The sequence below is a fragment of the Calonectris borealis genome, chromosome 32 (genome assembly GCF_964195595.1).
Source record: "Calonectris borealis chromosome 32, bCalBor7.hap1.2, whole genome shotgun sequence".
Classification (NCBI taxonomy): Eukaryota; Metazoa; Chordata; class Aves; order Procellariiformes; family Procellariidae; genus Calonectris; species Calonectris borealis.
In genome coordinates this window covers 964,671-991,603 of record NC_134343.1, presented here as the reverse complement: position 1 = coordinate 991,603, position 26,933 = coordinate 964,671, and the positions used below count along the sequence as shown (strand labels likewise).

Genomic DNA, 26,933 nt, shown 5'->3' with positions numbered 1-26,933 from the left:
TTGGCGTTTTTTTGTTTTTTTTTCTTCTTTTTTTTTTTTTCCCCTACTTTTCTGGGGTGTTTTGTTTTTTTTTTTTTTTGATTCTTTTCGGGGGGGGGGTGGTTTTTTTTTTTTTGGCCGGTTTTATTCAAAAAAAAAAAAAAAAAAAAAAAAAGCCGGCGGCCGCTATTTACACCAACACTTTTGTTTTAAAGCACGAGACTGGAGAAATTGGGGGAAAAAAAGCCCTTTTTGAGGGTTTCCGTGGGCCGGAGGAGCCCCCCCTCCCGGGGAGGGGGAGCGGGTGTTTTTTGGGGGGGTTTGGGCTGTTTTCGTCACCGAGGTGGGGGGTTTTGGGGCATCTTAAAGTGCGAAGAGACCCAGGAGGGGCGGCGGGAGCCTTCCCCGTGCTCTCCCAGTGGTACCATGAAAATCCAGTTTAAAACCACCCCGGTACTGGGAGGAGGGGGGAGGGGGGGGAGGAGGGGAGGCTGATGGTGGTGGGGGAGGGGGTGGGGAAGGACCCAGGCATCCGGGGATCCCCATCCCCCGGGGGTCCGAGCCCCCTTTTCTGGGGGATCCAGGTGTCCGGGCACCCCCACCCCCCATCCCCAGGGCACCCCCACCCCCCACGGCACCCATCCCCCACCCCCAGGGCACCCATCCCCCACCCCCAGGGCACCCAGGCGTCCGAGTCCCCCCCCCACCCCCACCCCCCAGGCGTCTTCTCCGCAGCCAAATTCTGGCTTTCCTTCCCCAAACCGAAACCCGTCGGCCCAACCCCAAAATCAGCATCGGTTTTTCCGGAGAAAACCCCCAAATCCAGCCGAAAACGGGGTGGGGGTGGGGCAGCGGGCCCAATCCCGCCCCTCCGGTAAGTGCTTAATGCCAAAATCCCCGGAGAGGGGCGGAAACGGGGGGGTCCCGGCCAAAAGGCAACACGGGGGGGGGCGGGTGGAAAACGGGGGGGGGCCCCCCAGGGAGGTCCTGGGAGTCATCGGACGACTCCTGGGATGCGGCGGGCGGCGTTGGATGAGCCTCGGGTCATCTCGGATGAGTCTTGGGACGCGTCGGGTGAGCCTCGGGCTGCGCTGGACCACGTTGGATGAACCTTGGGCTGCGCTGGACCACGTTGGATGAGCCTTGGGCCATGCTGGACCACGTTGGATGAGCCTTGGGCTGCGCTGGACCACGTTGGATGAGCCTTGGGCTGCGCTGGACCATGTTGGATGAACCTTGGGCTGCGCTGGACCACGTTGGATGAACCTCGGGCCATGCTGGACCACGTTGGATGAGCCTCGGGCTGCGCTGGACCATGTTGGATGAACCTTGGGCTGCGCTGGACCACGTTGGATGAACCTTGGGCTGCGCTGGACCACGTTGGATGAACCTCGGGCCATGCTGGACCACATTGGATGAGCCTTGGGCTGCGCTGGACCACGTTGGATGAACCTTGGGCTGCGCTGGACCACGTTGGATGAGCCTCGGGCCATGCTGGACCACGTTGGATGAGCTTTGGGCCATGCTGGACCACGTTGGATGAGCCTCGGGCTACACTGGACCACGTTGGATGAGCCTTGGGCCATGCTGGATCACGTTGGATGAGCTTTGGGCCATGCTGGATCACGTTGGATGAGCCTTGGGCCATGCTGCACCACGTTGGATGAGCCTTGGGCTGCGCTGGACCACGTTGGATGAGCCTCGGGCCACGTTGGATGAACCCTGGGCTAAGCTGGACCACGTTGGATGAGCCTTGGGACGCATCAGATGAGCCTCGGGCTAAGCTGGACCACATTGGATGAGCCTTGGGCTAAGCTGGACCATGCTGGATGAGCCTTGGGCTGCATCAGATGAGCCTCGGGCTAAACTGGACCACGTTGGATGAACCTCGGGCCATGCTGGACCATGTCGGATGAGCCTTGGGCTAAGCTGGACCACGTTGGATGAGCCTTCAGCCATGCTGGACCACGTTGGATGAACCTTGGGCTAAGCTGGACCACGTTGGATGAACCTCGGGCTGCATCAGATGACCCTCAGGCCACGCCGCACCACGTTGGATGAGGTTTGGGTCACACCAGACAAGCCTTGGGCTAAGCTGGACCACGTAGGATGAGCCTCGGGCTGCACCGCAGCGCGTGGGACGCCATGCTGGACCACACTGGGCGAGCTGGGACCGTGCCGGACGAGCCTCGGGCCACGTCGGATGAGCTTCAGACGGCGCCGGGCGAGCCACCGGCTGCGTCCCGTGGGATGCGAGGGCGTTTGGCGGCACCGGGGCCGAGCCGAAAAGTCCAGGGGCAGCCGGAGAAGCGTCCGATCCGCCGAGCGCCCCGGCACAACGCGTCCGCCGGCTCAGCCCCACCGTCCCCGCTGGATCCGTTCCTCAACCCCCTGCCCAAACCCGAAAAATGGGGAAAAATCCTCCAGGGGCCCCAAGTCCGAGCGCCCCGGCGCGCTCCCGCCGTGCCCAAGTCTGCGCCGGGACGGGAGAGGGCGAGCCCAAGCCCGGCGCTCGCTTCCCCGTCTCCGCCGGGCGCCCCAGACCAGACCAAAATTCTTGTGGTTTTTTTTTTTCCGGTTGGTTTTTGTTGTTGTTTTTTTTTTTTTTTTTTTTTTTTTGTGGGGTTTTGTTTGTTTGTTTGTTTCTTTTTTTTTTTTTTTTTTTTTTTTTTTTAATTTTCCGGCTCACAGCGTGTGCTGCTCCGCGTGGAGCTGAGCCGGGAGGAGCGGCTGGACGGGCGACTGCGGCGACGGCGGCGGGGTTCGGGGAGGGGAGGATTGAACCGTGCCCGGCGTAACGGGGAGGAAGGGGGCACCGGGAGGGGCGGCGGATGGAGAACCGGGAGCGGCGCTGGGGGGCTCGAGGATGGGGCGGTTGTAGAAAAAAAAGGGGCACTGCTGGATGAAGAGTTCGATGATTGTCTGGTAGGTACGGGTGGCCGTCAGGGCGTCCATCGTGCTGAAGTCGGGTCTCATCAGGGTGGGCCAGAAGCAGATGGAGAGGTTCTCGCTGGTCATCAGGTTCACCCGGTGGTTGTGGCTGACCCTGCGACGGCAGAGAGGGGACAAAACGACGCTGGCCCGACGTGACTACGGAGGCGACCCCCAGTCCCGGCGCTGGGGGGAGCTTTGGGGCGCCCCAGAACCCTTCCCGCGTGCCGGGGAACCCCGATACGTACTTGTTCAAGTGCCCGATGACGTATTTGAAGACCTCGTAGTTCTCCTTGGGGAACTTCCTCAGCACTTCCTTCAGCGCGTGGAGTTTCTGCTCCCGGTCGTTGATTTCTGCCGGAAAAAAAAGCGGAATGGGGGTGGGGTGGGGGGCTGCCGCGGCAGAGAAACGCTCACCGGCAGCGTCCCGCCGAGGGATCCCTCCTCTTTTGGGGGGGATTTTTGGGCCATCAGCTCGAGCGGATCATCGGTCTTCCCGAAAAAAAAAAAAAAAAACCCCAATGCCGCTCACGGGCGCAGGACGGCGCCGAGCGGCGCCGCCGGGGTAGAGCATCTCCGGCCAGAAACAGTCTCGGAGGGCGTGAATTAATGAGATGTGCCCGCAAATTGGTTTTGATGGTATGAATTAACGAGAAGTGCCTGCAAACGAGCTGGTAGGGGATGAATTAATAAGGAGAAGGGCCGGGCTGGGACGGGGAGGAGGGTCGGGACCCCCCGGGGGTTACTCACTGTGGGCTTCCACCAGCTCCACCTGCATGGTGTAGGGGACCAGGGGCTCGGGCAGCTCGGAGAAAAAACTCTTCATGGCGCCGGCCACGGTGTTGACGGTGAAATCTTTCTCGGCCAGGTCCAGCCCGTGATCTGCAAGGGGAGAATTTTGGGGTTACACCCCCCAAATGGCACCCCGAAGCGCCGAGGGGTACGGGAAGCCGACTGGGTTCGCCCCGAAGAAGCTCGGCGTTGCCGTCGGTGAAAAAACCGCCTCCAGCCGCCGATTCGTTTCGCAGAGGAGCCGAACCCCGACGCCCAGCGGCAAGGAAGGGGCCAAAAACGGATAAAACACCCAGAAAAACCCGGGGATCGCGGAATCCCGGTGCTCGACGTTGCTCATTGGGGCGGCGCGTGGCAGCGCGGCCGCGGCGGGCACGTCAGCCTTGTCCGGATTATTAAAAACAACGTGGTTTAAGTGCGTCCAAACGCGTTTTTATCCTAAAAAAACGGACGTTCCTCAAATTTTGGGGCGGGAAAGGAGGAATCTCGGGCGCAGAGGTTACCCTGGTCGAACTGCCGCTGCAGGCTCTCCATCTCCGACTTGTTTCCGCTCACGCGATAGATGCCCTCGGTGCTCAGCCCTGGCGAGGAAAAAGAGCAGATCCCAGTGCAAAGCAGGGGGGGCTTTAGGGAGAACCCCCCCCTAAAAACCCCCGTTTATCGGCATTAGAATCCATACGTCTCATTTGCTCCCCAAAGCCTGGAAACGACGGTAAAATCCCTACCCTCTCCGCAAAATCCCGCCCCTCCGGGAAATCCCAGTTTAAACCCAGCCTCCCAACGGGGAGGAATTCCCCTCTTTATTATTTTTAACCTTTTAAACCCAGCGCCCCGCAGAGATTTTTTTCTTTTTTTTTTTTAAAAAAAAAAAAAAAATTCAAAAATTACAGCAAGTCAAAGTCGAACCAACCCGCCCGGAGCTCCACGCAGAATTCCTCACCCTCAATTTATTTTTTTTACCCCCCCCCCCCTTGCCCCCATCCTATTTTTTGACGCGGCTCCTCCAAACCTCCACCTCGATTTTAGGCGATTTATCAACTCCTGGCGTCTCTCTGTGTCCGTTTAAAGCCCTTAACGACTAATTTAAATTACAGCACGCTGCGATGGCACCGACGTCTCTTCCACGCAAGGCGTCTTCGCCCAAATAATATATTTTTTTTGGGGGCGCGGAGGGGGAAAAGAAACAAAACCCGGTCTCTCCGAAGAGAAAACACTGCCTGGATTTTCCGGATGGTTTTTCTCGGATGCGGCAGCGGTGTCGGCTCATTCTTTGCCATCGGCAAAAATGCCGGAGAAAAGGGAAGCGCCCGCTGGCCGATCTCCCTGTTACAGGTACCCGAAGCAAGAGCCTGACGGGGGAAAAAAGCCGTCGGAAAAAAAAAAAAAGCCCGGAGCTTCTTTCGGTGTTAATTAGAGCTGCCGGAGGCTGAAAACTTCACGCCTGAATTATTTCAGCCCTTCGCCTCCGAGGCCGGGATAACAACAGCCAACATCCGAAGCCGACGTTTCTCCGGGAATAAAAAAGAATCCAGGGAAGAGTTTTTTTTACGCTTTCCCGGAAAACCCAGGGCGACCCCCAGGCTTGCGACGGAGAAGAAACCTCACCCCCCGCCGCCCCGGGGGGCGGAAATCTCCGCGGCCGGCGGCTCTTACCCGTCGCTTCGATGTATTCGATGCATCTCTCGATAAAAATGGGGATGGGTTTCTCTGGAGTCACTACGTTGGTCAAAGGCACCCCAAAATAGTTGCTTTCCCACGTCGTCTTCGTGATGGACGGCCGAGGTTTGGGCTTTGGTTTCTGCGGGAGAAAGCGGAGCGGAGTTGAGGCAAATATTCCCAAATACGCCGGTTTATTTAGACGCTTAAATCCGTTCCCCCCCCCCCCCCCCCCCCCGAGATAAGAAGGATGCGGAGGTCGCTCTTAAAATCTTTACAGGGCGAAGGATATCGGCAGCCAAAAATCCAGTTATTTTGGTAGGAGCGGCACGAGCCGATCCGACGGGGAAAGCCGTCGCCCCGCCAAACTCCCTCGAAATTCCGACCGAATTTCGGGCCGCGGGTAAAGCCTCAAACACGGCGACCGGTTTGCCCGGCTGAATTCCCACCCGGGCCAGATCCAGCGGGAGCCGAAGAGGGGGGGGAAAAAATCCTCCCGGAGATGCTCCCGCATCCGCAGCATCCTCACCGACAGCCGCGAGACCCGGATAATCTGCCGATTCCAGTGGATTGCTATTTAGTCAGGAAATTTATTTCTTCCAAAGCATTATTATTTATCCCAATGGATTATTATTTATCCAAACGCGTTATTATTTATCCCAATGGATTATTATTTATCCCAATGGATTATTATTTATCCAAACGTCTTATCATTTATCCCAACATCTTATCATTTATCCCAACGTCTTATCATTTATCCCAACGTCCTATCATTTATCCAACGCCTTACTATTTATCCCAACGTCTTATCATTTATCCCAACGCATTATTTATCCCAACGTCTTATCATTTATCCAACGCCTTACTATTTATCCCAACACCTTACCATTTATCCCAACGTCTTATCATTTATCCAACGCATTATTATTTATCCCGCCTTATCATTTATCCCAACGCCTTATCATTTATCCCAACGTCCTATCATTTATCCAATGCCTTACTATTTATCCCAACGCCTTATCATTTATCCCAACGCCTTATCATTTATCCCAACACCTTATCATTTATCCAACGCATTATTATTTATCCCGCCTTATCATTTATCCCAACGCATGTTATATTATACATTATTATTATTATTATATCATGAATAAGACACTTATTCAAGCAGGCTGCTATTATTATTTAAAGTGAATTATTCTCATCACGAACAACGTATTTATTCAAGAGAGAGGCGGAGACGGCGGTTACGGAGAGGGAAACGACTTCTCCCGACGCTCCCTTCCCCGCTACGGGACGTTCAACCCGGCCGAAGGTTTTGCAAAGCCGGCGGATTTCATCCCAGACGTTGTCGCTCGTCAACGTCTAAGGTGGAACCTCCTGCTTCGGTGAAACAGAAACGGCGGCGCCGTTTTCATCAAAATAGGCATTTTTGTCAGTTTTTAGCTGAAAAAATGACCAGAAAATAGGAGAACCCAACGGGACTTCACCAAGGGGAAGGTCACCCAACTTGGTGAGGGAAGAGCGGTGGACAACGTCTGCCTGGGCTTGAGTAGGACCTTCGCCACCATCTCCATCAGATTCTCCTGGAGAAGCTGTGGATGAGCAGAGGGTGAGGTGGGTTGAAGATTGGCCAGGTCCAAGGGGTGGTGACCAATGGAGCCAAGTCTAGTTGGAGGCCAGCACCCAGCGGTGGACCCCAGGGGTCAATCTTGGGTCCAGTCCCGGTCTAACGTCTTCATTAATGATCTGGATGATGAGGCAGATGACATCAAAGTGGGAGGAGTGGCCGATACTCCAGAGGATCATCCCGCTGTCCAGAGGGACCTCAACATGCTGGAGAAATGGGCTGATGGGAACTTCATGAAGGTCACCAAGGAGAAGTGCCAAGTCCTGCCCCTGGGGAGGAACAACCCCAGGAACCAGTCTATCCTGGGGGCCACCCAGCTCGGCAGAGAAGGACCTGGGGGTCTTGGTGGACACCAAGTTGACCAGCAAGGTGCCGCGGAGAAGGCCGACGGTGTCCTGGGCTGCATCAGACAAAGCGTCGTCGGCAGATGGAGGGAGGCGAATCTTCTCTGCTCAGCGCTGGTGAGGACACACCTGGAGTGCTGGGCTCCCCAGTACAAGAGAGATATGGACATACTGGAGAGAGACTTATAAGATGGAGAGAGACTTTTACCGGGGTCTGCAGCGACAGGACAAGAGGCAACAGCTTTAAAACGAGAAGGGAGGGTTCGGTTGGACGTTAGGAAGAGATGTGGTACCATGAAGGTGGACACTGGAGCAGGTTGCCCGGAGAAGCTGTGGATGGCCCATCATGGGAAGTGTTCAAGGTCAGGTTGGAGGGGGCTTGGAGCAACCTGATCTGGTGGAAGATGGCCCTGCCCATGGATCTTTGAAGGTCCCTTCAACCCAAACCTTTCTATGACTCTATGGACAGCGCTTGGAGCAACCTGATCTGGTGGAAGATGGCCCTGCCCATGGACCTTTGAAGGTCCCTTCAACCCAAACCTTTCTATGACTCTGTGGACGGGGCTTGGAGCAACCAGATCTGGTGGAAGATGGCCCTGCCCATGGATCTTTGAAGGTCCCTTCAACCCAAACCTTTCTATGACTCTGTGGACGGGGCTTGGAGCAACCTGATCTGGTGGAAGATGGCCCTGCCCATGGATCTTTGAAGGTCCCTTCAACCCAAACCTTTCTATGACTCTATGGACAGCGCTTGGAGCAACCTGATCTGGTGGAAGATGGCCCTGCCCATGGATCTTTGAAGGTCCCTTCAACCCAAACCTTTCTACGACTCTATGGACGGGGCTTGGAGCAACCAGATCTGGTGGAAGATGGCCCTGCCCATGGATCTTTGAAGGTCCCTTCAACCCAAACCTTTCTACGACTCTATGGACGGGGCTTGGAGCAACCTGATCTGGTGGAAGATGGCCCTGCCCATGGATCTTTGAAGGTCCCTTCAACCCAAACCTTTCTACGACTCTATGGATGGGGCTTGGAGCAACCAGATCTGGTGGAAGATGGCCCTACCCATGGACCTTTGAAGGTCCCTTCAACCCAAACCTTTCTACGACTCTATGGATGGGGCTTGGAGCAACCAGATCTGGTGGAAGATGGCCCTACCCATGGACCTTTGAAGGGCCTTTCCAACCCAACCCATTCCATGATTTTACGATCAGGATTTTGTACTAAACTTCAAGGAACGACCAAATAAACCCCGCAACGTGTCACCAAAGCGAAGGTAGAAACCCAAACGCTCCTCCAGCCCGGCCAAGGTGGGACCTACCACCGCACACCGTTCCCGTCGGCAAAATGAAGATGAAACCGTGACTTAAAAATAAACCCCCCAAAAATTAAGGGGGAGCGATTAAAATGCCGAGGGCCGTTATTACCAGCGGCATCCGCTGCCCGGCCACGTCCCTCGGCTTCCCCTTGGAAAAGGGGACGTGCTACAATGCAGCACGGGAGGGGAACCCGAAACGCCTGCCGGACCCCCAAAAAAGCCAGTTATAAACCCAAAATCGCCGGCTGGAAACCCGGTCTCGTCAGCGAAGCCTCTTCCCTCGCAGAAGAGCGCAGCCCCCGCTCCTCGCGGCGCGTCCCACCCCACGGGAGCGAGCGTATCTGTCGCCGCAGGGGAAGTTTCTGCCTACGCGGGTATTTCGGGGAGACCTGAAACACCTTTTGTTTTCCGGGGAGACTCGAAACACCTTTTTTTTTTCAGGCAGACTCAAAAGACTTTTTTTTTTTCGGGGAGACTCGAAACACCTTTTTTTTTTTTCGGGGAGACCTGAAACACCTTTTGTTTTCCGGGGAGACTTGAAACACCTTTTTTTCGGGGAGACCTGAAACACTTTTTTTTGGGGGGAGGAGACTCAAAACACCTTTTTTCAGGGAGACTCAAAACACCTTTTTTTCGGGGAGAACTGAAACACCTTTTTTTTTTTCGGGGAGACTCGAAACACCTTTTTTTTTTTTTCGGGGAGACCTGAAACACCTTTTGTTTTCCGGGGAGACCTGAAACACCTTTTTTTGGGGGAGGAGACTCGAAACACCTTTTTTTTCAGGGAGACTCAAACCACCTTTTTTTCGGGGAGACCTGAAACACCTTTTTTTTTTTCCGGGGAGACTCGAAACACCTTTTTTGGATGAGAGCAACCGGTTCTCCCCGATCCTTGAGCACCCCCCGCGAGCGGGAGCATCCGGACGGAGCTTTCTTGAAGGCGGCGAGCGGAAAACGACGCTTTGGCAGTTGGACGGCGAAGGGAAACCGAGGAAGCTCTCGGTACGGCAGCGCAGGGACCGGGATCGTTCCCGGAGGCCGCGGGCGTCGCTCCAGCCCCATCCTCCCCGCCGAGGAGAGGAGGATTTCGATTGGCTCCTTCCTGCTTGGCAGAGCCTTGCGGGCGGCTCTCCCTTTGTTTCCAGTGGAAATTAATAACGCCTCTTAATTACCGTGATTGGTTTTGCAGCGGCAGGCGGCTCCGAGCAGGACGTCCGGCGGCTGCCGCTGCTCCCGGGGCCGGGTGGGGGGCGGCGCCGCCCCCGCTTCCCCTCCTCCTCCTCCCGCCGCCTCCCCTCTTCCTCGCCCGCGTCACAACGTACGGGTGTATATAGTGTACCTGCCTGTATAGACGTGTATGTGTGCGTATATGTTGTGCGTGCACATGTGTGCATATATAGTGTCTGTATACATATGTACATATGTGTATAGCATGTGTATATGTATATATATGTGTATATGTGTGGGCATATAACATGTATAAGATGTGTGTGTATATAATATGCATGTGTATCTGTGTATATGTATGTGCATGCATGTGTGTAAGTATGTGTCTATATGTATGCGTGCATATACGTACATGTACGTATATAATGTGTGAGCACGCATATATGTCTGTATAGTGTGTGCATATGCGCGCGCATATACATATGTGCGTATGTGTGTGCACATGTACATGCGCCTACATAAGTGTGTGTACGTATATAAGCGTATGCATATATGTATATGTGTATAAGTGTGCGTGCATAGTGTGCACGTGTATATATGTGTGCATCTATATGTATATAGTGTGCGTACATGTGTGCATGTATAATGTGCGTATATATGACATCTGTGTGTATGTATATTTAGCATATGTAACGTGTGTGTATTTAACCTGTGTGCACATATATGTCCGTGTGCGTGACGCGCGAGCGCCCGCGTATATGCCGCGTGTATGATATATCTGTATGTATATAATGTTTGCATCTGTGTACGTATATAATGTGTGTAGTGGATGTTTCTGTGTGTTGTATGTATATATATATACGTGTGTGTGCGTATGTGCTTCCGTCCCGCCGCAGCGCCAGGCGTTTTCATCCCCACGGACCACGCAAGCCCGACTCGGCTTCTCCAGCCGCATCCGCACGCTGGAGCCAAGATGTCCACCACGTGGTGGGCAGGACGCCCGCCGCGCGCCCGCCACCGCCACGTCACGCTCAACGCTTTGACGGCACCAACCGTTGGCCTTCAACGGGCGAAGGCCGGCCTTCGGCGCGCGCCAACCGTTGACCTTCAACTTACGAAGGCCGGCCTTCGGCGCGCGCCAACCGTTGGCCTTCAACCGGTGAAAGCCGGCCTTTGGTGCGCCAACCGTTGGCCTTCAACTTGCGAAGGCCGGCCTTCGGCGCGCGCCAACCGTTGGCCTTCAACTTGCGAAGGCCGGCCTTCGGCGCGCGCCAACCGTTGGCCTTCAACTTGCGAAGGCCGGCCTTCGGCGCGCGCCAACCGTTGGCCTTCAACTTGCGAAGGCCGGCCTTCGGCGCGCGCCAACCGTTGGCCTTCAACTTGCGAAGGCCGGCCTTCGGCGCGGGCCAACCGTTGGCCTTCAACTTGCGAAGGCCGGCCTTCGGCGCGCGCCAACCGTTGGCCTTCAACTTGCGAAGGCCGGCCTTCGGCGCGCGCCAACCGTTGGCCTTCAACTTGCGAAGGCCGGCCTTCGGCGCGCGCCAACCGTTGGCCTTCAACTTGCGAAGGCCGGCCTTCGGCGCGCGCCAACCGTTGGCCTTCAACCGGTGAAGGCCGGCCTTTGGTGCGCCAACCGTTGGCCTTCAACTTGTGAAGGCCGGGCTTCGGCGCGCGCCAACCGTTGGCCTTCAACGGGCGAAGGCCGGCCTTCGGCGCGCGCCAACCGTTGGCCTTCAACTTGCGAAGGCCGGCCTTCGGCGCGCGCCAACCGTTGGCCTTCAACTTGCGAAGGCCGGCCTTCGGCGCGCGCCAACCGTTGGCCTTCAACCGGTGAAAGCCGGCCTTTGGTGCGCGCCAACCGTTGGCCTTCAACCGGTGAAAGCCGGCCTTCGGCGCGCGCCAACCGTTGGCCTTCAACTTGCGAAGGCCGGCCTTCGGCGCGCGCCAACCGTTGGCCTTCAACTTGCGAAGGCCGGCCTTCGGCGCGGGCCAACCGTTGGCCTTCAACTTGCGAAGGCCGGCCTTCGGCGCGGGCCAACCGTTGGCCTTCAACTTGCGAAGGCCGGCCTTCGGCGCGCGCCAACCGTTGGCCTTCAACTTGCGAAGGCCGGCCTTCGGCGCGCGCCAACCGTTGGCCTTCAACCGGTGAAGGCTGGCCTTTGGTGCGCCAACCGTTGGCCTTCAACTTGTGAAGGCCGGCCTTCGGCGCGTGCCAACCGTTGGCCTTCAACGGGCGAAGGCCGGCCTTCGGCGCGCGCCAACCGTTGGCCTTCAACGGGCGAAGGCCGGCCTTCGGCGCGCCAACCGTTGGCCAAGAAGTCCAAAGACTACTCAACCACGCCGCACCTCGAACCGGCGGGCTTGTCCACAACCACTTTCACCCTCCGAAGAACAGATCCACCATCGCGCCCAAGAGCGGCAGCGAATCCAGGCGGATTTAAGGCTGGTTTTGTAGAGCCGCAGCAGCACGATGCGTCTAGAGAAGAGCCTTGAGAAGAGCCACCCAAGAGTGGCAACAAACAACGACTTAGACGCGTCCTCAACTTACCAGCGTCTTCTCTGGTCGGACGCCTCTACCGTCACCCCATTTCTTTAACCGACGCTACGCCGGTGATAGCGATTTTACTACGTTCATCCACGTTAAAGAGAATTTAGAAGGCAGACGGAGGCCACGTTTCAAAGCACCCAAGTTTCGGTTAATTGTACCTCAAAACTCCTAACTTCTGAGCGCGGAACGAACTTTCTCAGAAGGGCGTCGCGAGGATAAAGCCGTCGGGGCCGAAGGCCCGCGGTGGAAACGACGGAGGTGATTTTGGTATAGGACCGGAAGTTCGTGCGGTCCACGCCAGCAGCGAGTTAACGCACGATAAAAAAAAAAAAAAAATCAAATCAAGAGATTCCGCGCTCGCCAATCAATCAGTAAATAGATGAAAAACGTGCCACGAACGCAACGCCAGGGGCTCCCGCGCCCTCGTTCAGCCTTTACGCCTGACGGTACGTCCCGACCTCCACCCCGCGAATCCCACGACCGAAGGGCAGAAAACCAACCAGCCTACCTTCGTCGTCCTCCTCAGGCTGCGCAGGATGTTCCTCCTCCTGGGATCTTCCCCGTCGGCCGTTTCGTAGGGGATAACGGCGTTATCGCCTTTATACCCTTGGGAAGTCTGGTCGTCTTCTTTTTTTCGAATGGGTCCCAGCTCATCGTCGCTCCCGACGCTGAAGCTGGTTCGGTAGCTAGCGAACCTGCCCAGCCTCGTGCAGCGCGTCCGATACAGCACGGGCTTGCTAACGACCGATACCTTACGACCCCGCTCCAGGGAGCTGGTGTCCATCTCGCTGTCCGAGCCGTTGCCGCTGCCGTTCGATTGGGTTTTGTTAATGTTTCGGATGGTGATGATCTTGCCCTGGGTGCTGTCGTGAGGCACGGAGTAGATGTTCTCCTCTTCGTTTCTGGGTTTGACCACGGCATCCATCGGCTCGGCATAATCGGAAGGATCGAAGCAGTCGGTGGGCAACCAGCTACTAGAAGACACGGACTTCCTCTGCCCGTCCCGATGCCCCTGCTCCAAATACGAGAGGTCCCCCTTCGTAATGTCAAAATGCACGGGGGGCTTTGGTTTCACCGGAGGAGGTACTTTATTGTTCAGCTTGCTTTCAAAAGTGCTCATGACGGAAATGAAAGACAAGCCGTCGTTCCCCTCCAGCTCCATGGAAAGTTTCGAGTGGTCTTTGGGCAGGGCGGGCATGGACGTGTCCTCTCTGAAGGGGCTGTAGGTGGGGGGTTCGACGTCCTCCTCCGAGTCCTGCAGGTTGGAATTGCAGAGAGGGGAACCCGCTCGAGGCGAGTTGAAGACCTCCTCCGTCGTGCTGCAGGCTTCGGCCACGTTGTCGTACATGTGGGTGGCTTCGATGATGTTTTTTTTCTCCACCACGTCTTTAAAAAACGAGTGGAAAATCTCCAGCTTATGCTGCGGCTGGCTACAAGGTATCGTGGTGAACTTGCCGTCGATCTCCTGGGCGATCTCCTCGCCCTCGGTGAGCTGCTCTCTGCTCAAATCGTTGTCCAGGATGTCTACGGAACCGTCCGTGAGCGCCACGACCTGTATGGGGATGATATCCTGCACCTCGCAGAGAAAGGCACGTAGCATGGCCAGGGACGCCTTGCGTTTCGCCGAGTAAAAGACGATGTAGCCGTGGACGAGCCGGCTTTTCCTAATGCTAAAGGAGGAATGGTAGGAAAGGAGGGAGAGCTCCACGCGCCTCTTGTGCGGCCCGATGGATAACTCGAGGAGGACGGAGCTGCTGCTGCCGCACTGCGAAGGTCTGTAGGTCTGGGACTGCAGGATGGGTAAAAGGATGTCGTCCGCGTTGAACGGATCTCCGCACATCAAGCACATGACGATCCGAAGATCGACGTCCGCCAGGTCTTTGATGCTGGAGGTCGAACTGACGAGGTTTAAGTTGCGTTTCGAGTCCAGCAACCCCTTCAAAACTTGGCTGATCTGCTTCTCGTTGATGTTACGGCCGTACCCGATGCCAGCAGACGCGGGGTCCAGAAAGACGCACTGCAGCTTGCTCGCGATCTGCTGGCCTTGCTGTATCAAGCTATGGAGGGTCTCGCCACTGGTGTCCCCCCTCTTGTTCACGAGGATGAGCGTCAGAGGAAGGTGAACCAAGTGATTATCCCTCCTGCCGATGGTCGACTCTCTGCTCTTTTCGATGCTTTCCACCACGTAGGACAACGACTCCTTCGAGTTGTAAAGGCAGAGACAACCGTGAGGCTGAAAGGTGGGCGTCTGGAAAGAGTTAACGGGGAGCCGGACGTTGCCCTCGATCGGTCGCAGGGACAGCTCGTACATCTTACCTTCGATCACGTACTTGTCGTCGTTGGTGCAGAGCGCCCGGATCTCGTTGGCCAGCTCGCGCGCCAAACCGTCCTTGCCGAGGATCACCAGATTGATCCTGTCGATGTTGGAATCCGAAAGCAAGTTCTTCTGGTTGCGTTCGGAGGGCCTGATGAAGCGGGAGCTGATCAGGTGCTCGATTTTAGAGTCTACGCAAACGGGGCAGCTCGGACACGTTTCCTTCGTGGGGTGGTACACGAAGTGGATGTGCTTCAAAATCAGGGCGTCCCGCTCAGCCTGCAGCTTCTGCAGAGCTTTGAACCTTTGCTCTTCACCCAAGACATCCTGAATGACGCCCATTTTCTCCTTGCTGGGTTTAGCGTCAAGCTCCAGTTCGTAAAAGAGCTCCGAGTACTCCAAGAGCAGCTCCTGAAACTCCTCCTTGGCCTTTTCTATGATCTGTTTTTGGTGCTTGCTGTAGATATCCATATAAATAGACTCCTCCAGCCACATGTAAAAATCCTCGTTCATAATGAAACTGCGCGCTTCCTCCCAGGGCTTCCCGGGCGTGATGAAAGGGGAAGTCTCCAGGTTTTCTTTGAAAGCTCTTCTCATTTCTGCCCTCTTCCTCTCGTTCCTCAGCTTTTCTAAATGAGCTTCGTAGAGCTGCTCGGCGGGCTGGGTCTCCATCAGGTCGAAGGGAATGCGCTCGTTCTCCATGTTGTCGATGTGGCTCGTGGCGTCCCAGGGCGTCTCTTCCAGGACAATAAACCATTTCAGAAAGTCCGGCTTCGTCTCCAAGAGCTTCTCCACTTTCACGCAGCTCAGGTGATCTATTTCATCCAGGTCCGGGATGAGGGCTTCAAACGCTTGAGGAAGCATGGCGAGATACATCTTCCGCCGGCGCTCTATGTGCTCCTGCTTGAGGCGGTGGACGTGCTGCAGAAACAGCTTTTTGGCTTTCTGCGTTCCTTCCAGGTAGACGTAATCCTGATACTCCGGAGAGGACTGCATCTTGCGGCTCACGTTCGACCACGTCTCGTTGTGGTTTTTGACGATGCGGCTGACCAGCCACTCGTACTTGTCTTTAGCAGCAGCTATCTGTTGACTTTGTTGTTTCAAAGCTTCGAAGTAGGGGATGATTTTCGTCTTTCCCCGGCTTTTATCAATCAGCTGCACTAAGGTGCTGAAAGCCAAGTCAATGTTCACATTGGATCTAGCCGACGTCTCCACGACCTGGAGGTTCTTTTTGCTTAAGGCAAAAGTATGTGCATCCCTAATGTACCGCTCCACGCCTTCGTCACACTTTGTCAGGACCACCACGATGGGTTTTTTTGTTTTCGCTAGTTGATTGTAAAGATTTGAAACGAATTTGAGCTGATCATCAAAGTTCCTGTTCATACCCCTGCTAACGTCGATGCAGAGAAGAAAGCCATCCACCAGCAGCTTTCCATCCGGCATCTGTTTTTGTTCAAAGTCCTGTTCCAGCCCAAGCTGATCAGTGCAAAAGTACATGAGTTTTTCGGCCGACGCCAGTTTGGTCGCGGCAGCCCTCTTGATATAGGGCTGCAGGGCCGTGCTGCGGTGAGGCTGAAAGGTCTGATCGTCGATAAACTCCGTCTGCTCCACAACATGCATTTTACATTCGACGCAGTCCTCCAGGGAACGCACAACTTCCCCCCAGTAGAGGAAATGGTCATTATTGACCACCCTTCCCCCAAAGTCACTGGTGCTGAGAACCGAAGTGTGGTCCAAATGAAACTCATCCGCGCTGGGCCGTACAAACCGGTTGCAAAGGCAGGATTTCCCAATGCCGCACTGCCCCTTCTCCTTCTCCGTCCCGGATAATCCCACCACGCTAATGTTATAGGTGGGAATGCGAACATCTTGCTTTCTTGCCATCATCATCGTCCACACATCCTGTCCCAGTCAACCGCTTCCGAGAGGATTAGTGTTTCCGGCACCCGCTGCGACTTGGGAGCTCGGTGGAAGGCGGGGTGAGAGTTCTCAAGCCAGGCAGGGCGCCGGGGCGATGAAGTTCGTCGTTCCCATCCTGTACGTACCAGCAGCGCTTCAGTTCTTGCTGGTCCCCGTTGTCGGACGGCCGACGTTTCCCCCTAGGAAAAAGAGGAAAAAACCATCAGCGTTTCAGCTCAGGAACCCCCAAAGAGACCTAATTCTGCCCGTACCGTTTTATACGCCTCGCACTCGAACGCCGAGGAGTTACCGGCAGCGGTGAAGACGCGCCAGCCGCAGCATCCGACCGAACGTTAACCGCAGCGGGCACGGCTTCCTCGCCGTCGTCGCAAGCGGCTTGTGGGCGCAAACCACAAGCCGACCGTGTCGTGAAGGCAGATCAAGGTCACGGTCTGCCCCCCAGCCGGGAGGGGAGCAAGAAAAACAGGTCAGCGGCAGAGGGAAGAGACGAGGGGATCCACGGCGGAGCCTGGGGGAGAGGGTTTGTTTCGCGGGCGTTTCCGATTCAACGCCGAAAAGAAAGCGAGTTAAAAAAAAACCCGTCCCGTCTTTTCTTTTGCCTTTTGACTTAAGATCAAGCGTGGCGCCGGCTTAACACCCGATACTGCTTCTACCGGGAGGATTACCTCTTCGCTCCCTGCGGATAGACGGGGTCTAATAGGATCAGATTAGTTTAAAAAAAAAAAAAAAAAAGAAAGGCATAGAGATCCGACTAAAGCCTTGAAGAGGTGCCCAACGTGCCCCAAGCACCAGCCGACGCGAGGAAGTCCTCCCGGAGGGAGCAGCGCTCGAGGGAGCGATGATCCTAATTACCGCTCTTGCAACGGCAAGGGTGGTGAGATGCCGGAGCAGGTTGCCCGGAGAAGCTGTGGATGGCCCATCATGGGAAGTGTTCAAGATCAGGTTGGAGGGGGCTTGGAGCAACCAGATCTGGTGGAAGATGGCTGTGTCCATGGATCTTTGAAGGTCCCTTTCAACCCAAACCCTTCTACGACTCTATGGACGGGGCTTGGAGCAACCAGATCTGGTGGAAGATGGCCCTGCCCATGGATCTTTGAAGGTCCCTTTCAACCCAAACCCTTCTACGACTCTATGGACGGGGCTTGGAGCAACCTGATCTGGTGGAAGATGGCCCTGCCCATGGATCTTTGAAGGTCCCTTTCAACCCAAACCCTTCTACGACTCTATGGACGGGGCTTGGAGCAACCTGATCTGGTGGAAGATGGCCGTGTCCATGGATCTTTGAAGGTCCCTTTCAACCCAAACCCTTCTACGACTCTATGGACGGGGCTTGGAGCAACCTGATCTGGTGGAAGATGGTCCCTGCCCTCCAAGAGTTGGACTGGATGATCTTTGAAGGTCCCATCAACCCCAAACCTTCTGTGATTCTATGAAACACGACAGTCGAGATCGTTTGCTTTACAATCCGACAGCGGAAGAGTTTTCAGCTTACGGCAAAATCAAAATTAACTCGCGTGCAGCTGACACCATGGGTCGTCGGAACAACCCAAAGAGCACGGTCTTCCACAACGTCTCCTCCGCTTTGATGTCTGGATGGTGCAGTTCTACCAGTTCCCCGGTTGGACTGAATCACACGACAGACAAAGGTTGCTGCGAACCTGCCACGCTGTCGGGCGCTCTGCTTTCAAAAACCTACCCTCACGTTCGTTTGATCTCAGAAAAACCCGCATTTCACCCCTCCGCGAGGTCACCCACATCAGTCGAGTCACCAGGTGAGGCGATCCGAAGGCCACGAAGAAAAAGAAGCGGGCGTTCGGGCTTAAACGCGAAGAGTTTGGGCGTTTTAGGAGTCGGTCCGCAAACTCTCGGTTCTTCCACGGACGCGCTTATTTCCCGCGGGAACGTCGCTTATCGGCAGCGCGTTGTCACTCCTCAAGGTGAGATTCTGGCAGGTGAAAAGGGCGTAACAGCCGCAGCACCGCTGCAATGTAAACTATGCTGCCGAGCCGCTGTCAAAACCTTTAATTACTTCAAATAATTACTCATCGCTCTGTTTGAAGGAACGCAGTTACTCCCCGGGAGGCTGGTGGAAGCTCCGGGCTTCTTCTTGCCGCTCCGCCGGGAACACCGCTCTTCCTCCTGCATTTTTCCTCAATCTTCACCGTTTCTCCCCGTTTTGGAGGACGAGCCTGGGTGGGTGCCAAGGACCCAGACCCCGGTGAAACACCGGCGTGCCCCGGCTTACCCCCGCTGCTGTTTTAACCGGCGGCCGAGCCGGCGAGTCATTGCTGCTCCCCGATCTCCGCTCCGATGCTCCCATGCTCCGGCCGGAGAGCCCGGCCGACGCGGCAGCTAGAAAGACGGACGGGCGCCAGGACAGAGGGATTCCCTCCCGGTTGTAAATTTTTTCACCGCGTCCCAGCAGCAGAAAGTCCCCGAAATGGGTCGTTTGGATCTTTGCAAAGATTCGTTTAAGCTTTTAAACCATCTGGGTCCGAAAGGCTTAATCTCGTGCAACAGATGGGTTATCCTCGGGTGCGCGGCGCGGCCCCGGCCGTGCCCAACCCTCTCACGGCCGTAAAACCGCTTTCCCAATTTTCCGCAAAAAAATAAACCCCCCCCCCGGAGCTGCGGAGCCGCTGATTTCCGAGACCAAATCTGCGATGAGCGAAGGCAGCAACGTACCAAGCGTCCAACAAGGGCGAGGAAGGGCGTGGAGGATCCTGCGCTTTCCCACGTTAATCCTTGGTGCAAAGCGGGCAATTTATTAACGAATTGTTTGAGGTGGCTGGGCCGGGTGAAAGCATCGTTTGACAAATTTCTGAGGAATTTGGTGAAATTCAGGTTTTCTGCCTGGCGGAGAAGCCGCCTTTTTCTCTTCCGTCGGCAAAACTCGGGGTACGCGCGGTTGCAAAAGCGTTTCCACAAACGGGTTTCGGGAGCAAAAGCGAATTCCGGAGGAGGTAGCTCCTTCGCTTTCACGCCGTCGCCTTCGTCCCGCTCACGTTCGCTTGCACGAGCGTTTCCAGCAAAAAGCAACAGACCGGGACATCCGAGCGCATCGCGGGTGGGGTTTCCACACCAAAACTATAGAAATTAGATAATAATTTAAAAAAAAACACCACGCATCCCATGCGACTCCTGAGAGTCATTTCCCCCGCTTCCTCCCGCGGATCGGCTTCGTACCTTTAAAATTAAGTGTTAATTACCTAAAAAAAAAAAAAAAGAGAGAGATGCAAGGTTTTGGAAGCGCAGCGGCGTAAGAGCAGGTTTCGGGGGAACGCCGGGACGCGCGGCGGGATCCGTCCTGGGCAGCACGCGGGAGCCTGCCCGTTTCCACCGTGTTTTTCTGCACGTGCTGGGAGAGCAGCCGGAGGGATCAGCTCGGCGTTGGGGTACGTAACCCACCCCCAGTTTCAGAGCCGCAGAAAGCTTCGCGCCCACCCTGCCGAAGGCTTTCGGACTCACGCCTGCGCGTCCTCAGCTCCTCGTCTAGCTCAGCCTAACGAAGCGACGTCCTTTCTCCTCCGTTCGGGACGCGGGAAGGGGAAAACCGGTGTCAAACGGCGCTCGCTTTCGTTTTCTCCCCTAAATCCCTGAGTCAGGAGTTACTCATTTACGCCACAAAGTCCAGCCGGGAGGACCAGGAAGAAGAAGGGACCCGCTCTGTTAATTCCCAGCCAAATAGGGGGAATTTAGCTCGTTCCCTCTTAAGAAGCTGGCAGCAAACCCAAAGAGAAGGGAGAAAAAAAGAAAAAAAGAAAGGTATTTTCCACCCCCGGATACCTGAAACCTGGGTACGACCACAGCCACCAGCGACGACAGCTCAGGCAGTCCTGGCTGCTGATAAGCCTGGGCGGCTGCCGGCGCTAAACCCGGCCTTCCACGCCAGTCCCCAACGTTCGCCGCGTGCGTGTGTCGCAACAACCCCAGAATTAATAGTACGTTCAATTAAGCAGCTTCCCAAACGCTATTAAACCGGAGACAAAGCTTTCTTCATGCTCTTTGCGGTGCTCACCAGGGTCACGAAGGCCCCGGCGGGCGCCGCGGGAGGAGAAACTTCAGCTTGCGACTCGAAAACCCCCGAGGGCAGGGGACCTGACGGCAGCGCGGCCGCCGGGCGGCCGGTTTTTGGCACGGTTTTTTATTTATTTAAGGGGAATGACCTCCGTGTTGCAGGTCGATGGGATCCTCTTCCTCCTCGACCCGCTGCCACAGACGCCCGGGGCACCGAGTACTCCGCACAGCACGAAGCCAGGGGCTAAAATAACGGCAGAACTGGGAAATTGGATGAAATTAAATCCAGGGTGCAGAGGGTTTAAGGAGACACAGCTCCGTCCTCGCCTACACCTTCTTTGCGGAGCGGTGACCGGCTGAACCGTGCTGTCCCGCACCCAGAACCCTTCAAAACTTTCCATTTTTAAGAAAACCGAGCGTTTAGTATAAGCATTTTAAATTAAATAAGCAAAGGTTTTAAATTAGAAGCCGGACTACGCAGAGACGAAAAGAAATAGTAGCCCCGCGGGGTCTTGAGGGGCCGCGGGGCATCTCCAGCGCTTCTGGGTGTATTAACTAAAAAAAAAAAACCATCCGGAGCCGGTCGGTGACGGGGTCCCCGGGAGATGTTGCTGCTCCCCCCCACCGAAGCTCCGCGTCTCTCCGGCCGATTCAGGTAGTCCGGAGCCAGCCGTCCTTATCTCAGGCATTTCGGCGAGCCCGGCAGCGGCGTCATCGAAACGCCGTGAAATAATCTGAGGGCTTAAACGATGGAAATACCTGGCCAAGGGCCAAGCGGCCTGGGCGCGCTCACCCCAGCGGGGTCATTAAATCTCTCCGACTAAAAGGAAAGGAGGTGGGGGGGGGGGGTGTGGAAAGAAATAAGTGGTTAAACAGCATCTCGCAACGGGCGGGCAAAGGTTTTTCTGCGACGAGGTGGTATCCAGGAGCATCTCGCATCACAGCAAAGCGCGTCCGGGATAACGTTAAGCAAAACTAAATACACCTTGAGGCTACAATCCCTTTCCAATAAACCGCTATTTATCCGTCGTAAGATAAAAAGACAGAGCAGGGGGGGAAAAAAAATCTTCATTAAAGTGCCGTTTCTTCTCATCTAGGTATTTAAAAGTTGCCCCAACGCCGGCTCCTCAGCCCGCGCCGCCGCCGCTGCGTTCGTCAACGGCTTCGAAAACAATTCAGTAATCCCGAGACAAAAGGCAAAGGTCAAGCGCTATCGGGATGGGGAAGGGGATCCGCGGTGCTGCGGGAATATTAATCGTCTCCAGCCGCACGCTCCCCTGCCACGGCTCTCACCGCCAGCGAAGCGCCGGGTAAAAACAAACTCTTACGGGGCTTGTTTTGGGGTTTTTTTTGGTGTGGCGGCAGCGGACCTGTTCGTTCCGCGGCTCTCCGCGGACACGTCGGAAGGAGCGATGGGTGGCAAGGCGCAAAATCTCCGCGGGGATTCACCCATCGCCCCGGCGAAAGTACGGAGCCTGCAAAAAGGCGAGCTTCTCTCCTAACGAAGGGGGTTTCACAAACGAGCAGGCTGTCCGGCGCGGCTGTCACCCCCTTCCCCTGGCCGAGGCCAGTTCCTCCGGCAGCGTTCCCGGCGGGAGAAGGGGAGAAACCAGCTTTGAGGCGGGTTGTTAGAAACGCGGCGTTGGGTTGAATCGTTGGCTCTGCCAACGGCTTCCCGAGGGCTCGGACTGCAGGGTTACATGTAGACACTTATATATGCGTATACCTCTCTATATATAGAATCGTAGAAGGGTTTGGGATGGAAGGGACCTTCAAAGACCCCCCCCAGTCCAACCCCCCGCCGTGGGCAGGGACATCTCCCCCTAGATCAGGTTGCTCCAAGCCCCCTCCAACCCTTGAACCTTCCCACCATGGGGCATCCACAGCTTCTGGGGGCAACCTGCTCCAACCCTTATCGCAACGAATTTCTTCCTCGCGTCCAACCGAACCCTCCCCTCCGTGGTTTTAAAGCTGTTGCCCCTCGTCCTGTCCGGTAAAAGCCTCTCTCCATCTTTCTCACAAGCCCCGTTAAGTATTGATCGGCCGCAGGAAGGTCTCCTCCTCTTCTCCAGGCTGAACAACCCCAGCTCCCTCAGCCTCTCCCCACAGCAGAGCTGCTCCAGCCCCGCACCATCTCTGTGGCCTCCTCTGGACCCGCTCCAGCAGGTCCACGCTCGCCTTGCGCTGGGGACCCCCGAGCTGGACGCAGCGGGGGGTCTCAGCGGAGCGAAGCAGAGGTGGAGAATCCCCTTCCCTGGACCCGCAGCCCAGGAGACGCTTGGCTTTCCGGGCTGCGAGCGCCCGTGGCCGGCCGACGTCCCATTTGTCACCCACCAAGTCCTTCTCCACAGGGCTGATCTCCATCCACCCATCCCCCAGCCCGTGCCGGTTGCCCCCACCCAGCCGCAGGACCTTGCGCTTGGCCTTGTTGAACCTCCTGAGGTTCACGTTGGCCAACATGTCTCTTGGATGGCAACTCTTCCCTTGAGGCTACCAACGGCACCGCTCAGCTTGGTGTCATCTGCAATCCCACCTTCTAGGTCGTTGATGAAGGTATTGAACAGTACTGGTCCCAGTATGGACCCCTGAGGGACGCCGCTCGTTGCTGATCTCCATTTGGACATTGAGCCGTTGACTACAGTCAACGTATACGTGCATACATTTATATATATCTATATTTATGGACCAAGCGGAGCCCTTCCCGGTGTGTTGCCACCAACAGCACCAGAGGAGTTCAACCCAACCAGAGCAAAACCCAACCGGAAACGTCTCCGCAGCGGAGACGGAGCCGTCCCATCCCACCCAACCCCGGGCGGTTAACGGCTCCGCCACCGGCCACCTCACCGAGAAGGTACCGAGGGCGTTAAAACGCCGGCGAGCAAACTCAAAACACACTTTCAAGGAAAATAAACCGGGGCAACGTCCAAATGAGTCAACAAGGACGAGGCCAAAGGATGTCAAAGTCGTAGCGATGCCTCAGCAAAGGAGCAAAGACCAACCGTTGAGTCCCAGCCCGGCCGGCCAAACGCTGGTACACACCAATTAAGTCGGCCGTGGCTAGAAGATGACTAATTAGGCTTCGAGCCCAGCGCGAACGTAAGCATCACCTTCCGCGACAGCCACGCCAAAACCTCATGTCACCGTAAAAAACGTTTTCACGCACCCAATTCCCAACTGCAATCGCAATAAATCCGGTTTCCTTCAGAAAAATGAGCGGATCTCATCACCCCAACCCCTCGCCCGCCCCAATTAAGTCAATTCACCCCAAAACGAGGGTCGCCGTCGCCCCGCGGCTGTCGGGCGGCCGCAGACACGAAGCTCGGCACGCGCCTACCCCCCTGATTTTCCCGGTTTCGCCGGAGTTCGGAGGCGGGGAGGGAAAACGCGGCCGCGGGGAGGCTGGACCTCGGCCGTTATCTTATCGGGCGTCTTTCCGCAGGGTTTTACGGCCCCGCTGGACGCTCCCCAGCCGTTCCCGAGGGGACCGGCTTCTCTCCCACCGGCACCGTGAAAACCCACCGTGGTTTGGGGGATGCTAAAAAATTATCCTGGTTAAGCCCGGTACGAAAACACGGACCTCTAACGAGATGCTCACGGTCGGGTCACGCCGCTCCGGAGAGGACGAGCTTCCAAACCGATGTCTCCAAAACCACCCCAGAGCCTAAAGCTCCAAAAATCGCCATTTACTGACGCCTCAAGATGGGCGATGCCGCGAGGATCGAGGGAAAATCTACCCCGGTGAGTAGACGCGGCCGGGGAGACACCGGGAGGGAACCGAGGGCGGCTGGGCAAGAAGGAAAAAAAAAAACAAAAAAAAACCAAAAAATAAAGACTTAAAAAAAGAAGAGCGAAGCGGGTGCGGAGAGGAAGGAAGAGCCGGAGCGCAGACACCGACCCTCTCCGGGAGATGCTGCTCGCACCGCGCTCCGGCGAAGACGCCATTTCGGATGCGCCGCTCCCCGAATCCCGTCCTCCGAGCCGGGATGAGGAAGATGCGCCAGCGCCCAGGAAAAGTCCTAAAATCGGACGTTTTGCGCAGCTCAGAACCACAACGGCCTTTTTTTTTTTTTTTTTTAGGGTGGCAAAGGAAAAAGCGAAGCTCCCCGAGGGTCGGAGGTGAGCGGTGCCGCCCCGAAACACCCGGGAACGCGGACAGAGGGGATTAAAAAAAAAAAAAAAAAAGAAAAAAGAATTTGAATTTATTTTCCCAAGCACTGTCAAAAGCCTGACGAAGCGCATTTCCCTAATTAAGCTTCCCTGAATCAAGAGGGAATAAGGAAAGCGGCAGGAGCCCCGACGCAAGAGCGGGCGTCCTCTACGGCGCAGCTTCGGCGCCCGGCTCGGCACCTTTTTGGGTTTTTCATTTTAAAATCAAGCGGTTTCTCAAATCTGACCCCCCCACCCCCCACCCCGGTCGGCGGGGCGAAAGCAGAAATCAATGAATTCAGGCCATTAAAAATTACATCACCAGCCGGCCCGAGCGCGCGTCAGGCCCGTCTTTATCTCTGCGGATTTAAACGCCAATTACCGGCGGCTCGTGCGGATACGGCAGCTCCTGGAGGAAAAAAAAAAAAAAAAAAAAAAAAAAAAAATAATAAAAAAAAAATCACTATCGAGATATCAAAGCCCCCGTTTCCGTTAAAAACCCCCAAATATAAAGAATCATTGTGCGAAGCTTAATCTCCCGGCGAACGCCTTAACCGTTTCCCCGGCCCGCAGCCGGCGCCGTCAATTTATTACCGAATAAAAAGGCGCTTTTTAATTGCCGGTGGGTATCGGCCGCAACGACGGCTTCGTTCCGAGGGAGCCGGGGCAGCTGCCGGCGGGCGGCTCCGGCACCGATCGAACCCCGACCTCGTCTTGGGGGGGTGGGGGGGGGGGGGTCGCTGCCGCCGCCGGAAAAACCGAAGGAACGCGGGTCGGCGGAGGAAGATTTCGGAAACGGGCCGGAAAAATGAAAAGGAGGGGGGGAAACGGGGGGGGTTGCCACTCAAAAAGGCGGATGCTGGTGATGGCCCCCCCGCCCCCCGCCACAAGAGTCGGGGGGATACCCTGAAAAGGCGGCGGCACCCCAAAAACCAGCCTGCGGCTCTGCCGGCACAGGGAGGAGGAGACACATGCTCCCCCCACCTCCTTTTTCGTTTGGGGAGGGGGATTAGGGCTTGCCCCCCCGGCTCTGGGGGGGCTGAGGAGGGGGGAAGGTAGGGCCAGGGTGGGGGAGCCCCCCCAGGCAGCACCCCCAAACCCCAACCCCTCCACGAGACCCTTTATAGGGGCACAAATCTGGGGGAGGATGATGCCTCCCCCCCCCCCACCAAAGTGGGGGTCCAGGGTGATCGCACCCCCCAAAGCGGGGCAGCAGCCCCCTCCCCCATAAAGGGGGGGGTCCCTGAGCCTGGGGGGGAGAAGCCCCCCAAGCTCTTAATGGTGGGGTGGTCTGCACTCCACCCCCCTCCCCCTGAAGGGGGTGTCTCCTCCTTCCCCCCCCCCTTGCTGGTGGGGGGTCACCGATCCTTTAACGAGGGGGGGGTGGTCTCCCCTCCTTCCCCCTAACTTGGGGGTCCCCTTAAGGGGTCTCCCCTTCCCCCTCCCACCCTCTCAGGCCTCCCTTAGCCTGGGGGGGGTCTCCCCTACCTCCTCCCCTCAAGGGGGGTGGGGGACCCCTCGCCTTAAGGGGGGGGGGCGTCTCCTCTCTCCTACAGTGAGGGGGGTCTCCCCTCCCAGGACCCCTCCCCTAAAAGGGGGGTGTCTCCTCTCTGCTAAAAGGTGGGGGTCTCCCCTCCCAGGACCCCTCCCCTAAAAGGGGGGTGTCTCCTCTCTGCTAAAGGGGGGGCTCCCCTGCCAGGACCGCTCCCCTGCCAGGACCCCTCCCCTAAAGGGGGGGGGGCGTCTCCCCTTAAGGGTGGGGGGGTCTCCCCTCCTTGGACCCCTCCCCTTAAAGGGGGGGTGTCTCCCCTCCCCAAGGGGGTGTCCCCCCTCCCAGGGGTGGTCTCCCCCCCGGACCCCTCACCGGGAGGACCCCCAGGCCTGGGATGAGCCCCCCCCAAACGGGGGGGTCCCCCCCTCCCCAGGCTGAGGCCCCGCTCCCCTCACGGCTCCCCCCGCCGGGGCTGTGGGCCGGCCCGGCGGGTCCGCGGCCGGCGGGGGTGGGGCGGCCCCATTGTTCCCAGCCGGGGGGGGGGGGGGGGGGGGGGAGCGGTTTGAACACGGGCTCGCTCCTTACCGTGACGGCGGCGGCGGCGTCGGGCCGGGCCGGGGGCGGCGGGCGGCGGCGCCATGTCCCCCCTCGGGGCGGCGGCGGCGGCGGCGGGGGGGGG

At 56.7% G+C, this 26,933-nt stretch overlaps 1 protein-coding gene across 7 annotated transcripts; it reads right to left on the bottom strand.

Annotated features, from left to right (window-relative positions):
• Positions 1-2,561: 2,561 nt before the first annotated feature.
• ARHGAP35 (Rho GTPase activating protein 35) lies at positions 2,562-26,933 on the bottom strand. 7 transcript variants are annotated; one of them, XM_075134420.1, is made up of 8 exons: positions 26,840-26,933; positions 25,080-25,171; positions 12,874-16,778; positions 5,356-5,500; positions 4,206-4,283; positions 3,661-3,792; positions 3,159-3,264; positions 2,562-3,025 (listed from the first exon to the last, which is right to left on the bottom strand). In XM_075134420.1, the coding sequence occupies exons 3-8, from the start codon at positions 16,567-16,569 to the stop codon at positions 2,665-2,667; spliced, it is 4,518 nt and encodes a 1,505-aa protein (XP_074990521.1). In that variant the 5' UTR covers positions 16,570-16,778; positions 25,080-25,171; positions 26,840-26,933; the 3' UTR covers positions 2,562-2,664. The 7 variants fall into 7 exon arrangements, with proteins under 7 accessions (XP_074990521.1, XP_074990523.1, XP_074990524.1 ...); XM_075134422.1 differs by having other exon boundaries at positions 25,085-25,171; XM_075134423.1 differs by having other exon boundaries at positions 25,145-25,171; positions 26,840-26,885.

What these genes read in the sequence shown, in the direction of transcription:
- ARHGAP35 (XM_075134420.1), bottom strand. Translation starts at nt 16,569, where the DNA reads ATGATGATGGCAAGAAAGCAAGATGTTCGCATTCCCACCTATAACATT. An exon ending in GCAGCGGCAGTTCGACCAGG is followed by an intron (nt 3,793 to 4,205) that starts GTAACCTCTGCG and finishes CTCCCCTTGCAG; the next exon opens with ATCACGGGCTGGACCTGGCC. An exon ending in GTCATCGGGCACTTGAACAA is followed by an intron (nt 3,026 to 3,158) that starts GTACGTATCGGG and finishes CTGCCGTCGCAG; the next exon opens with GGTCAGCCACAACCACCGGG.